General features: G+C 41.1%; 1 protein-coding gene across 1 annotated transcript in view; it reads left to right on the forward strand.

Moving 5' to 3' along the window:
* Window positions 1-1,006: 1,006 nt before the first annotated feature.
* Window positions 1,007-15,292, forward strand: part of LOC143274873 (uncharacterized) — a 15,819-nt gene continuing 1,533 nt past the window's right edge. The window contains exons 1-3 of the mRNA XM_076578840.1: window positions 1,007-1,156; window positions 7,203-7,318; window positions 10,417-10,633. Of these exons, the coding sequence (XP_076434955.1) occupies window positions 7,208-7,318; window positions 10,417-10,633 (328 nt within the window). The 5' untranslated portion in view covers window positions 1,007-1,156; window positions 7,203-7,207. The remainder of the gene's footprint in view (window positions 1,157-7,202; window positions 7,319-10,416; window positions 10,634-15,292) is intronic.

Below are 15,292 nucleotides of genomic sequence, written 5' to 3' on the forward strand. Positions count from 1 at the left end.
CTCCTTGAGCTACTGATATTGATACTGACGCAACATCTAGACTTTGCGTTTCTCTCATTCTCTCTCGCCTTGACTACTGTAACTCTCTATTGTCTGGTTTGCCTGCTTCATCCATTCAGTCCCTTCAGCGCATACAAAACTCTGCTGCCCGACTCGTAATCAGAAAGAAAAGATCTGAGCATATCAGTCCTCTTTTACAACATCTCCACTGGCTACCTGTCTCACACAGAATAAAGTACAATATCAGCGCTCTATGTTATAAATGTATTCACAAATCTGCCCCTTCCTGTCACTGTGGCTGCCTTCACCTCTACACTCCATCTCTCTCTCTACGATCGGCTTCGGATCCACTCTGTTTACGCATGCCCAGATTCAAACACTCGACTGTTGGCCGCCGTTCTTTCTCTGTCTCTGGACCTTGCAATTGGAATGAACTTCCTCTTTCGCTTCGTAAGGTCTCCGCACTCAGCTCTTACAAGTCTGGCCTTAAAACCCACCTCTTCCCAAAATAGCCCCCCTTCCCTGCCTCTTCCTTGTCTTAAGTTTCTCCAGTTTTAGAGTTATGTATGCGTGTGATTGACTGGTGCGAAAACGCTTTGATTTGTCTCTGCACAAAATTCAGCGCAAAATTAATATCATTATTATTATTATGTAATGAACACACACACACGCACACAAACGCACACACACACACGCGCGCGCACACACACACGCACACACAAACGCACACAAACGCACACACACGCACACACAAACGCACACACACACACACACCGTACACACACACACACACACACACACACACACACACACACACACACACACACACCTACTTTCGCACGTGCGCTCCTTCACTCCCTTCCACCCCACCAGCCCCCTGAACCCCACCCCCCACGTATATATTCGCTCGCTCCCTGTAAAAAAACAGAAAGAAAACCAAACACAATCGTCAATTGGGTCGTTACAATCGTCATTTCCATCGGCTGCTACCAGACGTGTAAAGTACCAGAGGTGTGAAATCCTGCTGTTGATGCCCTGTGAGATACCAGTCACGGCAGACTATAAAAGTCCCTCTAGTCCCTACAATCCTCAGTCCACTGCCCAGAAGAACACAGATCACCATCCTTTACTCGGAGCTTCAGGATCAGCATTCCAGGTATCCCCTCTCTTTGTCTCTCTCTGTCTCTCAGTCTGTGTCTCTGTCTGTCTGTCTGTCTCTCTCGTGGTATACACTTTTGCCTGATCTGCTGGAGCTAGTTATATATTCTTCTGTTTCCAAACAGTGTCGTTTTTTGTTTTGTTTTTGTTTTTTTAATCATCTACACATTGTGGTCAGCGAGCTCAGCTAGAATCTTTGAAACTATGTTGCGGCTATCTCAAGCCGACAGTTAACAAGGCAAAAACGAAAATCGTGGTATTTCGTGAAGACGGAGAATGGTTGGAAGCAGTGAAAAGATACTGTTGTCTTGGGTTCCCATTCACGACAAAACGTGGCTTCAGTTTAGGTACCAAGCACGCAGGAGCAAAGGGGAAGAAAGCTTCCTGTCTTATCTTCAATGCCTTTCAAAACTGCAAGGAGATACCTCTTCAAACCTTTTTTCGGGGTCTTTTACTCTGGAGGACAGTTTATCCTACTTTATTCATCAGAAACATGGAGCTACCAAAGACTGGACAGCCTAAAAAAACAAACCAACAACCAAACTCCATCTACTTGCTTGCCAACGGTATCAAAAGACATTCCAGTGAAAACTCCGATTAGATTAGTGTACGATGAGTTAGGTAGACTTCCTTTATTTATCAGTTCCAGCGTTAGAAGCATCATGTATCAATGGAGTGATGGCCTAGAGGTAACGCGTCCGCCTAGGAAGCGAGAGAATCTGAGCGCATTGGTTCGAATCATGGCTCAGCCGCCGATATTTTCTCCCCCTTCACTAGACCTTGAGTGGTGGTCCGGACGCTAGTCATTCGGATGAGACGATAAACCTGTAGAAACCTGCAAAATCCTGTAGAAAAATCCACTTCGATAGGAAAAACAAATAAAACTGCACGCAGGAAAAAAATACAAAAAAGGGGGGTTGCGCTTGTAGTGTAGCGACGCGATTTCCCTGGGGAGAGCAGCCCGAATTTCACACAGAGAAATCTGTTGTGATAAAAAGAACTACAAATACAAATACATATATTAACTTAGGTTGCTTCAAATGGATATTCCCAGACAGCCCAGACAAGCATGCACAATAATGATAGCTCAAAACCAGGAGGGAAATACCTGTTGGGTTACACAAGTATAAACAAGAGAGGCAAGGCCTTCAAGACTCACGTGTGACTGAGAGTAAAACACACAAGCTTTTTATGTATTGAGTATAATTTCAAAATGTAGTGTTTAAGATGAGAAAGATCAGTTTAAAGCAAATTAAGTCCCCTAGCATTAATTACAGAATAATTTCCCTTCTTTACTATCTGCACCAAAACGTTTGCAAAATAAATAAAACTTCCATGCTTAGCAAAAGAAGTTCCTGTTTGAACAAAAAATGATAATAATGACTGCTCTTGTTGTTGGGTCAGAATATCAGATCAAAGTGCCAAGTTTAGAGAATACAAAAAAATATAAATATAACAGCAAATGCAGTTTGCATATAATTAGACTTTATTATTTATTTTTTTGTGCCCATCCCAGAGGTGCAATATTGTTTTAAACAAGATGACTGGAAAGAACTGAATTTTTCCTATTTTTATGCCTAATTTGGTGTCAACTGCCAAAGTATTTGCAGAGAAAATGTCAATGTTAAAGTTTACCACGGACACACAGATACACAGACACACACACACAGACAACCGAACACCGGGTTAAAACATAGACTCAATTTGTTTACACAAGTGAGTCAAAAAAATCATATCATGTCTGGCTTATATCGGGGCACACAAAACATAAGGGGTTTTCTGAAAATGTTTAGACAAAGACTTACAGACCAGTTTATTCACGAGTGGGATAGCTCAGTTGGGGACAAAGAAAAGGTATGCCTTAATCTCCATTGTTAAAGATTCCTCTGGGTGCTCGTCCTGCCTACAGAGCATAAGCATTTGCTGATTTCGGGTTGCCGTCAGTCAGATCAGGGCAGGTGTGTTGTGATTTCGGGTTGTCGTCAGTCAGATCAGGGCAGGTGTGTTGTGATTTCGGGTTGTCGTCAGTCAGATCAGGGCAGGTGTGTTGTGATTTCGGGTTGCCGTCAGTCAGATCAGGGCAGGTGTATTGTGATTTCGGGTTGCCGTCAGTCAGATCAGGGCAGGTGTGTTGTGATTTCGGGTTGCCGTCAGTCAGATCAGGGCAGGTGTATTGTGATTTCGGGTTGCCGTCAGTCAGATCAGGGCAGGTGTATTGTGATTTCGGGTTGCCGTCAGTCAGATCAGGGCAGGTGTATTGTGATTTCGGGTTGCCGTCAGTCAGATCAGGGCAGGTGTATTGTGATTTCGGGTTGCCTTCAGTCAAATCAGGGCAGGTGCACTGCCAGTAAACAGTTGCTTGAACAGACACGGACCTGATATAAATAGATCATTTTGCCCCTTCTGTTGTACCGTTGTTGAGGACGAGAAGCACTTTCTCGTTGATTGACCCACTTACACAGATGTACGACATAGACTCCTGTTGAATATAGCACAAAACCAGCAGTATGAATTACTGAAAGGCAAGGATGTTAACCTAGCCCGATCAGTGGTAAAAATGTGTCTTCCATGCAATCAGACACAGGCAAAACACATAAGGCCGATTAACGACGTACAGCAGCTTCCTTGTATCGACAGCCAGACCAGGTTGTCTCTTCTTCTTTGTCAGTGGGCTGCAGCTCTGACGTCGTGTGTGCACGAGTGGGCTTTTACATGTATGACCGTTTTTACCCCGCCACGTAGGCCGCCATAGTACGTTTTCGGGGGTGTGCATGCTGGGTATGTTCTTGTTTCCATAACCTACCGAACGCTGACATAGATAACAGGATCTTTAACGCGCGTATTTGATCCTCTGCTTGCGTATATACACGAAGGGGGTTCAGGCACAAACAGGTCTGCACACATGTTGACGTGGGAGATCGGGAAAAAAAATCTCCACCAGGCGCAGTTACCGAGATTCGAAAATGGAACCCTAAGTTGAAAGTCCAACGCTTTAACCACTTGGCTATTGCGCCCATCGGCTGTTTTATGAAAGGGAAGGGTAGGTATGGGTAATTGCAACCAGCTCAACGTGTGTACTGTAAAGATAACATGTCGTGGGATAGTCAAACGTAGTTCTTTTGTTTTTGAAGGCTTTCTCCGACTGGTTGCACTGGGAAAAGTTCGTCTGCTCTTTTCAACTTTTTGTCGACGTTTGAAATAGCAGGGGTGCGTAAGGGTAAATACGAACAGGCAAGTCAAACTGAATGGTAAACGATGGCTTTGGGTAGATGTAGACAATTAAAACAGAAGCAGGTCTTTAACTCATTAGACATAACACTTATTGGAACATCGCACCAGATTGTTGTATTGTTGGTTTTGATCACACACACACACACACAAACACACAAACAGACATTTAAACACACACACACACCCCACACCGCACACAAACACACCCTTTTGAGAGTGCTCAGTAACTGTGCATCATCGTTCGCAAATAGACCCGCGTCAAAATATCCTATGGTCTAATTAATTGCAAACAACACTATTTTGCAGATTCCTGTCAAAACTGAAGTTCTGATCTGTCACCGATATGTTTTCTTAAATTCTCCCAGCACTGGTAATGCGCATTCAACATATCCGATCAAATAAAACTATTTTAAACTGTGTCGAAGTTCAAATCCTACAACTTGCCTCCCTTGATTTTAGGATTTTGAGTACGTTTGTAACCTTGGTCTGCATTGCGCGAAGAGAAGAAATAGCGCGGAAACAGCCAGAAATAGCTGATGTTTGACTGTTTCTTTGAAATGGACATTCATTAAGGTATTAATAAAAGGTCGAAGCAGACGTTAAATTGTGAAATGCAACCGTTAAGAAGGCTTCGAAGTGGGGCGGTATACGAATCGTTCGCAATTAGACGCTGTTCGCAATTACCCATACATACCCTAATATATATACATACTGCAAATTACTCCAAATTTCTCTCTCTCTCTCTCACACACACACACACACACACACTCTTTTTGCTTTGCTTTTGATTTTTTAACACTGTGGTGAATTAATTTATCATGGTATGCTCTGACATATGTGTATATTTGGATACGACTGTGTGTGCATGTATGCATATTTATATATCAAATGTTTTTCCTTTTGTCGTACGATATCGCCATGCTGTTTCATTATTTCGAATAGGTATACTTAACTTATCGAGATTCTTTATGCTTTTCATTGCTTTATCTCATGTGGGCATTTTGCACTGATTTGGATGTGATATGAACACGTTCTTCTTTTTTGTGTGAGTATGTGTCTTTGAGAAGTATGATGTGAACTGAAAGCTAGAGTGACAGGAATGTAGGTAGTGCCGGAGAGGGAGGGGGAGGGGGGGGAGGTAACGAGATAAATTTGATATATGATAATGGTATGAATTTGCTCAAACGTTATTAGAAAGCGCATTTGATAAACGTCCCAGATTTTGCCCAGCTGGGACTGTAATATTATTTTCTGTTATTTTCGGTTGAACACTGTTGTATTGAATATGTCAGTGACGAGCTTTGTGCGCGTGCATTAATATGCGTTTAAATGTGTGTAGAGTGTAACTTGGAAGAGAGGGCGAGAGAGGGAGAGAGAGAGAGAGAGAGAGAGGGGGTAGGGGGTTGAGGGGAAAGGTAGGAGGGTGAGTGAGAAATACGTATAATATGCAGGTGTCTATGGCCAAAGTACATCAAACCATTCCAAATCCGAATCCGAATCGTAATCCCTATCTAAAATGTCATATATATATATATATATATATATATATATATATATATATATATATATATACGGAGTGAAGTTGCAGTGTTGCTATTACATGTATGCTTCGGGTAATGATTATCATCTTCTCGAGTTCGTTTTTCTTTTTGGAAAGGTTTATCATCAGGACAAGAAAATTGCCACAGATCTCAGAAGGTGTAGAATTTGACCGTCTTCTCTTCCAGTTTCCTTGCCCAATGCCATATGGAAAACAGTTGTATATCAAGGTGTAACACAACAATTCATGTGTTTTTGAAACACGTATTAACTCACTCAGTACGGCCAGTCCTCTCTTCTCCTCTACACAGACCCCTCGGATGTCCAGTGGGTTTCTCAATGATCCAACCTTTAGCTTCCGTCGTCAGAATTATGGTATTGTTTGTGAACATTCACCTCTTCAGTATAAGAGCCTTCCGCTTGCAATATTTTGATGATGGTAATTGGGGTGAAACGCTGTCAATGTCGTCTCTTTCGCCGTTCGTATGGAGAGAGTTAAACAACAAACAAGTAGAATTAAAAATAATATTTCACTTTCAAATTAGACAACTCCATTTGCTTCCCAATGCTTCAGCTTGAATCTTTTTTGGGAATAGCTAATTCAGCAGCTCCAATAATTGATTTTTGAAAGTTGTTATAAAAAAAAAGTATTGTTCGAATGTCAAGTGCATATGCTTTAGTAACCTGACAATTAAGCATACAATTTTTGACCGCAGCTTGATGAAGTCTTATGTACACGAAAGTGTGTCTTCACAAGTGACTGAGAACGTTGATGTTTTTGTCTTTTTGCATTCATTATCAGTTGTTTCGCTTGTCAGTTTAACGACTTCTCTTTTACGAAGTCCTTTAAGTAATTTCCTGTAATTGTATTTAGATGTTTGTTTTTTTCAAATTTCACCCTCATTTGCCCAGTTTCCCCCAACTCCCCATTCATTCACATCTCCCACCCCTTCTAACCGATAATACTCAAATGTATTCATAATACATTAAAAAAAAAAATGTCTTCAATCACCGATATGTGTGACGGGACATTAAACAAAATTCCTCCTCCTTGTGTGTGGGTAAAAGAAAAAAGTAGAAAAAAAGTTGAAGTTGATAAAAGGTATAATGAGACGTTTCTGCATCAGATTGATCAAGTATACCGAAGGAAGATTCTGTATCCTTCCCTGCGAACTGTTGCTGTTGCTTAATTGTTTATGTGCATGTACGTGTGTGTGTGTGTGCGTGCGCGTGTGTGTGTGCGTACGTGTGTGTGTGTGTGTGTGTGGACACAGACGCCATGTGGACGAAGAGTGTGTGCGTGCTGATGGTGGTGGTGGCTGTGACTTTGCTGACCTCTGACCCCGCGGAGGGGTGGAGGATACGATTTAGGGGGAGACGTTTGTGGCAGGTGAGTGTCTGTGGACACTGCAGGGCTACTGCTGTGCTGTGCTGTGTTGTGCTGTGCTGTGCTGTGTTGTGCTGTGCTGTGCTGTGCTGTGCTGTGCTGTGCTGTGCTGTGCTGTAATGTGTTGTACTGCAGTGTGCCGCTGAATTTTGTCTCTCTTTAATACATTCAAATATTCATTTACTTTTTTTTTTTTTTTTTTTTTTTTTGGTGCTTGGTTTGGTTTGGTTTGTTTTTCTCTCACGGCCTGTCTAAGCGCGTTGGGTTACGTCTGCTGGTCAGGCATCTGCTTGGCAGATGTGGTGTAGCGTATATGGATTTGTCTGAATGCAGTGACGCCTCCTTGAGCTGCTGATACTGATACTGTGCCGCGCTGTGTTCCGTGTTTTGTTCTGTGCCGTGTTGTGCTGCACTGTGTTGTGCTGTGCTGTGCTGTGCTGTGCTGTGCTGTGTTGTGCTGTGCTGTGTTGTGCTGCGCTGTGTTGTGCTGTGCTGTGCTGTGCTGTGCTGTGCTGTGTCGTGTCCTACTGTGTGCTGTGCTGTTCCGTACTGCGTTGTGCTGTGTTGTGTTGCAATGTATCGTGGTGTGCTGTGGTGTGCTGTGTCGTGGTGTGTTGTGTTGCAATGTATCGTGGTGTGCTGTGGTGTGCTGTGTCGTGGTGTGCTGTGTTGTGTTGCAATGTATCGTGGTGTGCTGTGGTGTGCTGTGTTGTGGTGTGCTGTGTCGTGGTGTGCTGTGCTGTGATGTACAGTGTCGTGTTGTCCTTCCTTCCCTCCTTCCTTCCGTTTGCTTCTTCTTCTTCTTCTTCCCTCCCTTCTTTCTTCTTCTTTCCCTCCTTCTCTCCTTCATCCTACTCCTCCCTCCCTCCCTCCCTCCCTTCTTCTTTCTTCAATACTTCCTTCATGCCTCCCTCCCTCCCCCCTTCCTTCCTTCCGTCTTTCTTATTCTTCTTCCCCCCCTCCCTCTCTTACTTCTTCTTTCTTCCATCTTCTTCCTTCCATTTTCTTCATTCCTTCCCTCCTTCATCCTACGTCTGCCTTCCTCCATCCCTTCCTTCCATCCTTCCTTCTTCTTCCTTCCTTCCTTCCTTCCTTCCATCTTCTTCTTTCCCTCCTTCTTCCCTTCTATTCCTCCACAATCTTCTTCTCCCCCACCTCAATGAAGACTCATTGGGGCGCCGAACAGAAGAACTGCTCACTGGATTCCACCAGGTCTGTCGCCGGCTTGCGAGCCGAGTCAAAAGCCCGGGTCTCTGTAAAGAAAACCAATAAAACAACGGGTTTTTTTGACTCACTTGTGTAAACAAAGTGAGTCTATGTTTTAACCCGGTGTTCGGTTCTCTCTCTCTCTCTCTCTCTCTCTCTCTCTCTCTCTCTCTCTCTCTCTCTGTGTGTGTGTGTGTGTGTGTGTGTGTGTGTGTGTGTCCGTGGTAAACTTTAACATTGACATTTTCTCTGCAAATACTTTGTCAGTTGACACCAAATTAGGCATAAAAATAGGAAAAATTCAGTTCTTTCCAGTCATCTTGTTTAAAACAATATTACACCTCTGGGATGGGCACAAAAAAAAAAAAAAAAAAATGAAGCCTAATTATATGCAAACTGCATTTACTGTTATATTTATATTTTTTGTATTCTCTAAACTTGGCACTTTGATATTCTGACCCAACAACAAGAGCAGTCATTATTATCATTTTCTGTTCAAACAGGAACTTCTTTTGCTAAGCATGGAAGTTTTATTTATTTTGCAAACGTTTTTGGTGCAGATAGTAAAGAAGGGAAATTACTCTGTAATTATTGCGAGGGGACTTAATTAATCACAAGTGAGTCTCGAAGGCCTTGCCTCTCTTGTTTTTTCTTGTGCCGCATTGTTTCGCTTTGGTTGATTGAATACATTTAACCTCCTACCAACGATATGTGAAACTGCAAAAATCGTTCTAGGATTCACTCATCTATTATCGTGAACAGATCGCTCTCATGTTTATTTCACATCTGTGTGTCATGCTCCCTCATTTTATGTTGATCATTGTCATTCAGTTCATCGTTTTTGCGTCTCACATAAAATTCTGATATGTCAATTCAAGTGTTTACATCCGCTTTTCCAGTTACTGTTAGTTATGTGTGTCACTTTTTGGCTCCCAACCCCCACACACACACTCACACACACACACACAACCGAACACCGGGCTATAACATTGACCCACTTTGTTTACACAAGTGAGTCAAAAATGGTCCAATTTATCTTCTGCAAGATTCTTACAACGTAACATGTTTGATCCGAATGGGGATACAAATGCTACTTCGCTTCCCTCAAGTCTAACTCAAAAGGAGAAGCTATATTGTTTCATCATCAAAAAAAACAAACAAACAAAAAACCAACAACAAAAAACCAACGGTTTTTTTAAATTAAAAAAAAATAAATTTTAATTTCACACTGCAACCTGCTCAGTCCATTAATTGTTGTCGTGGTTGTTGTTATTTTCGGTCTCCTTTCAACGTTAGACTCCCTGTCTGTGCGTGCACTGCTTAGTAGCTTCCCTTTGCTTCGCTCTTTTTTCTTCTTCCTTTTCCCCCCCCTTTTGGACTCACTTGTGTAAACAAAGTGAGTCTATGTTTTAACCCGGTGTTCGGTTGTCTCTGTGTGTGTGTCCGTGTGTCTGTGTGTCCGTGGTAAACTTTAACATTGACATTTTCTCTGCAAATACTTTGTCAGTTGACGCCAAATTTGGCATAAAAATAGGAAAAATTCAGTTCTTTCCAGTCATCTTATTTAAAACAATATTGCACCTCTAGGATGGGCACAAAAAAATAATAAATGAAGCCTAATTATATGCAAACTGCATTTACTGTTATATTTATTTTTGTATTCTCTAAACTTGGCACTTTGATCTGATATTCTGACCCAACAACAAGAGCAGTCATTATTATCATTTTTTTGTTCAAACAGGAACTTCTTTTGTTAAGCATGGAAGTTTTATTTAGTTTGCAAACGTTTTGGTGCAGATAGTAAAAAAGGGAAATAACTCTGTAATTAATGCTAGGGGGCTTAATTTATCACAAGTGAGTCTTGAAGGCCTTGCCTCTCTTGTTTTTTTTAACAGAAGGTGAAGCCGGTGGCTGTGAAACATGCGGTGCATGCGGTCGTCACGGGGAAGAGGTCAGTGGAGGAGGCTGGGGCAGAGGAAGACGGCCCCAGTGAGGACGAGCTGAAGCAGCTGGCTGAGGATCTGGACGACGCCTGCTCCAAGCTGCCTGACGACCCCAAGGCCGTGGGACTCACCAGCACGGCGATGGACACCCACTTCAAGCAGGCGGATGGTGAGTGGTGCTGGTGCGGCGGCCTGTTTTTTTTTTTTTATTTTTTTTATTTTTAAAGTAATGTCAGCAAACTTGATGCTACTGTTCTGGTGCTACTGTATTGTAAGTGGAGTGATGGCCTAGAGGTAACGCGTCCACCTAGGAAGCGAGAGAATCAGAGCGCGCTGGTTCGAATCATGGCTCAGCCGCCGATTTTTTCTCCCCCTCCACTAGACCTTGAGTGGTGGTCTGGACGCTAGTCATTCGGATGAGACGATAAACCGATGTCCCGTGTGCAGCATGCACTTAGCGCACGTAAAAGAACCCATGGCAACAAAAGGGTTGTTCCTGGCAAAATTCTGTAGAAAAATCCGCTTCAACAGGAAAAACAAATAAAACTGCACACAGGAAAAAATACAAAAAAATGGGTGGCGCTGTAGTGTAGCGACGCACTCTCCCTGGGGAGAGCAGCCCGAATTTCACGCAGAGAAATTTGATGTGATAAAAGAAATACAAATACAAATATAATAGTTTTTGTTAACGTTTCTGTTGTTGCTTGCTGGTCCCAGTTCTGTGCATATACTACTAATAATACAAGAGTTACGCTCTACAAAGAGTACGAGCTGTGTGTATTTTCTAATACAAGAGTTAACAATACCTTATAGTCATAACGTGTGTGTTTGTGTGTGTGTGTGTGTCTGTGTGCGCATGCTATTTTTAGTAATATATACCTTTTATTGACTCACTTGTGTAATCAAAGTGAGTCTATGTTTTAACCCGGTGTTCAGTTGTCTGTGTTTGTTTGTGTGTGTGTGGTAAACTTTAACATTGCCATTTTCTCTGCAAATAATTTGTCAGTTGACACCAAATTTGGCATGAAAATAGGAAATATTCAGTTCTTTCCAGTCATCTTGTTTAAAACAATATTGCACCTCTGTGATGGGCACAAAAAAATTAAAAAAGAAGCCAGATTATATGCAAACTGAATTTACTGTTTTTGTTGTTTTGGTGTGTGTTTTTTTTTATTCTCTAAACTTGGCGCTTTGATCTGATATTCTGACACAACAACAAGAGCAGTCATTTTTTTTTTTTGTTCAAACAGGAACTTCTTTTGCTAAGCATGGGAGTTATTTTTATTTTGCATGTCTTTGGTGCAGATAGTAAATTTGCTTTAAACTGACCTTTCTCATCTTAAACATTACATTTTGAAATTATACCCAATACATAAAAAGCTTGTGTGTTTTACTCTCAGCGTACAGGGAAACTGATCTTTCTCATCTTAAACATTACAGTTTGGAATTATACTCAATACATAAAAAGCTTGTGTGTTTTACTCTCAGTGTACAGGGCTTTCACTAAGTTCATTCGCCCAAGTGGTCTTTTTCGGAAAATACTAAAATCAATACGACGAGTGGACGTTATAGATCTATTGGCTGAGCCCTGAAGGTCAAGGGCAAAAATCAATTGCGTACACATATTTATACATATTCAAAGCGCGTGCTCAGTCTTCGCGAACGCGAACGACGCCATTTTGTTTCAAGTTGTTGACCTGCCCGTTCAACCCTATTATTCAATCGACAATACACGATAACATGTGATGGAAAGTTGGAGAAGGAGACCCGGCGTTAAATATTTATTCAGAGAAAGATTTGTGAACGCCTCGTCACTTACTGGATTATGCCCCAAACTGCCATAAAAAATGTCCACAGAATCAGTCGGAATTCACAGTTTAAAATAATAAACCTGAGAGTTAATACCCTTGAATTGATGAAACGTAAAAATTTCCAGTCTTGACTTTTCTCAAAATGAAGTCCTTTTCACTTCATACGACGTTTAGAAGTACTTGTACTTGGCTCTACATGTTATTAGTTTAACAAAATACTCAATTTTCATATCAACTTTAAAACTATATAACTAGAATGAACATAAAAGAGAAATTGAAGCGACCGTGTCAACCGGGTACGTGTAACTAAACTTGTACATCTATCTGGATCCAGAGAAAACGGCAAAATGTTGGAGTGTGATTGCGGCGATAGCCACGTCTCCTTTACCGCGGACTTAAAAATAATTTTTAATTGCCCTTAAAAATTTTTTTGAATGCCCAAGATACACCAGAATAATATGGTTTAAACAGCGTTCTCACTGCGAACACCGCAATCGATTTATCGCCCTTTAAAAAAAGCATGTTTAAATGTTATATTTTCGAACGTCAGTTAAGGAGCCACGATAGTGTAATGGGTAAGACAGTTTCTTCTCACCCGAACACGCGGGGCTCAAATCTGCCATTAGGATTTTTTTTCTTTTTTCTTTTTCTTTTAACCCGAAGCTTTATAATAACAAATACAGAACACATTTTAATGATTAGATTTTTTTTTAAAGTGATCACAAGTGAGTCTTGAAGGCCTTGCCTCTCTTATTTGTTGGATGTTTTCATTTGTAAGTATTGTAGTGCAATACCCTATTGAGTATGTGTGTGTGTATTGGGGGGGCGGGGGGGGGGGGGGGGGGGGGGGGGGGGGGGGGGGGGGGGGGGGGGGGGTAGGAGGGTCAGTCTATCGTCAGATATTGGGAATTCTTATTTGACTAGTATTAATCTTTTTATGTTGTGCATGATAATGATAATTTTGTACTGGTGTTTACAACGAGCCTGTGATTGCACAAGTAAATTTCCATGTGGATTAATACAGTGTTTTTGATTTTTGAATTGATTTGATTGATTGATTTACGCACTATAAGAGTACGTGTTCTGTGCATATACTTCTGACAAGGTGTACGCACCACAAAAGTACGAGTTCTGTGCATATAAACCTACTTCTGACAATAGGTACGCACCACAAAAGTACGAGTTCTGTGTATAGAAACCTACTTCTGACAAGAGGTACGCACCACAAAAGTACGAGTTCTGTGCATAGAAACCTACTTCTGACAAGAGGTACGCACCACAAAAGTACGAGTTCTGTGCATATAAACCTACTTCTGACAAGAGGTACGCACCACAAAAGTACGAGTTCTGTGCATATAAACCTACTTCTGACAGGAGGTACGCACCACAAAAGTACGAGTTCTGTGCATATAAACCTACTTCTGACAGGAGGTACGCACCACAAAAGTACGAGTTCTGTGCATATAAACCTACTTCTCACAAGAGGTACGCACCACAAAAGTACGAGTTCTGTGCATATAAACCTACTTCTGACAGGAGGTACGCACCACAAAAGTACGAGTTCTGTGCATATAAACCTACTTCTGACAGGAGGTACGCACCACAAAAGTACGAGTTCTGTGCATATAAACCTACTTCTCACAAGAGGTACGCACCACAAAAGTACGAGTTCTGTGCATATAATCCTACTTCTGACAAGAGGTACGCACCACAAAAGTACCAGTTCCGTGCATATATACCTATTACTGACAAGATGTACGAACCATAAAAGTATGAGTTCTGTGCATATAAACCTACTTCTCACAAGAGGTACGCACAACAAAAGTACGAGTTCTGTGCATATATGCCTATTACTGACAAGATGTACACACCACAAAAGTACGAGTTCTCTGCATATAAACCTACTTCTGATCAGAGGTACGCACCACAAAAGTACGAGTTCTGTGTATATATACCTACTTCTGACAAGAGGTATGCACCATAAAAAAAAGTTCCGTGCATATATACCAATACAAGACTTACGCCCAAGAGTACGCACGATTTATAAGCTTCTGCTTGTTGTTCTCAGTCTTTCACTGCGTATTGCTGCAGAGTATTGAACGAATAAAGTTTTCTTTAAAGCAAAATAGACCATGACTACTGTACTGCGTCTAAAACTCATTTACAAAAATTAATAGCAACAGTCCCTGAAGGTCTCTGTGGATAAGTGAAACTTGGACACTTCATACTCATCAAAGCGAGTCTTACTTTACAACCCAGAGGAGGTTTTTTTTTTTAATTGTCTGTTTTATTTTATTTCATTTTATTTTTTAGAATCTCTCCACTTCATACTCATCAAAGTGAGTCTTACTTTACAACCCAGAGGAGATTAAAAAAAAAAAAATGTATGTTTTTTGTTTGTTTGTTTTTGTTTGTTTGTTTTTAGACTCTCTTCACTTCATACTCATCAAAGCGAGTCTTATTTTACAACCCAGAGGAGTTTTTTTTAAAAATTGTCTGTGTTATTTTTTTTTATTTTTTTTTTTTAAATAGACTCTCTCCACTTCATACTCATCAAATTGAGTCTTATTTTACAACCCAGAGGAGTTTTTTTTTAATTGTCTGTTTATTTTATTTTGTTTTTTTTGTTTTTTTTTTGTTTTTAGACTCTCTCCACTTCATACTCATCAAAGCGAGTCTTATTTTACAACCCAGAGGATTTTTTTTTTTAATTGTCTGTTTGTTTGGGGGGTTTTTTGTTAAAAAAAAATTATAGACTCTCTCCACTTCATACTCATCAAAGCCAGTCTTATTTTACAACCCAGAGGAGGTTTTTTGGTGTGTGTGTGTTTTTTTTTTTTTTTTAATGATCTGGGATTTTGGGGGTTTTTTGGGTTTTTTTTTTAAGACTCTCTCCATTTGATTCAGTTTCAGTTTCAAAGAAGCGTCACATCTGCTGACATATTTCCAGTTTTTGATTAAAGGAGCAGGGGCCTGACCTCAACTTGGCCTAAAGCCAGCGTGCTGGGCGGTCAGGC

Source organism: Babylonia areolata, chromosome 29 (assembly GCF_041734735.1).
Source record: "Babylonia areolata isolate BAREFJ2019XMU chromosome 29, ASM4173473v1, whole genome shotgun sequence".
NCBI classification, from domain to species: Eukaryota; Metazoa; Mollusca; class Gastropoda; order Neogastropoda; family Buccinidae; genus Babylonia; species Babylonia areolata.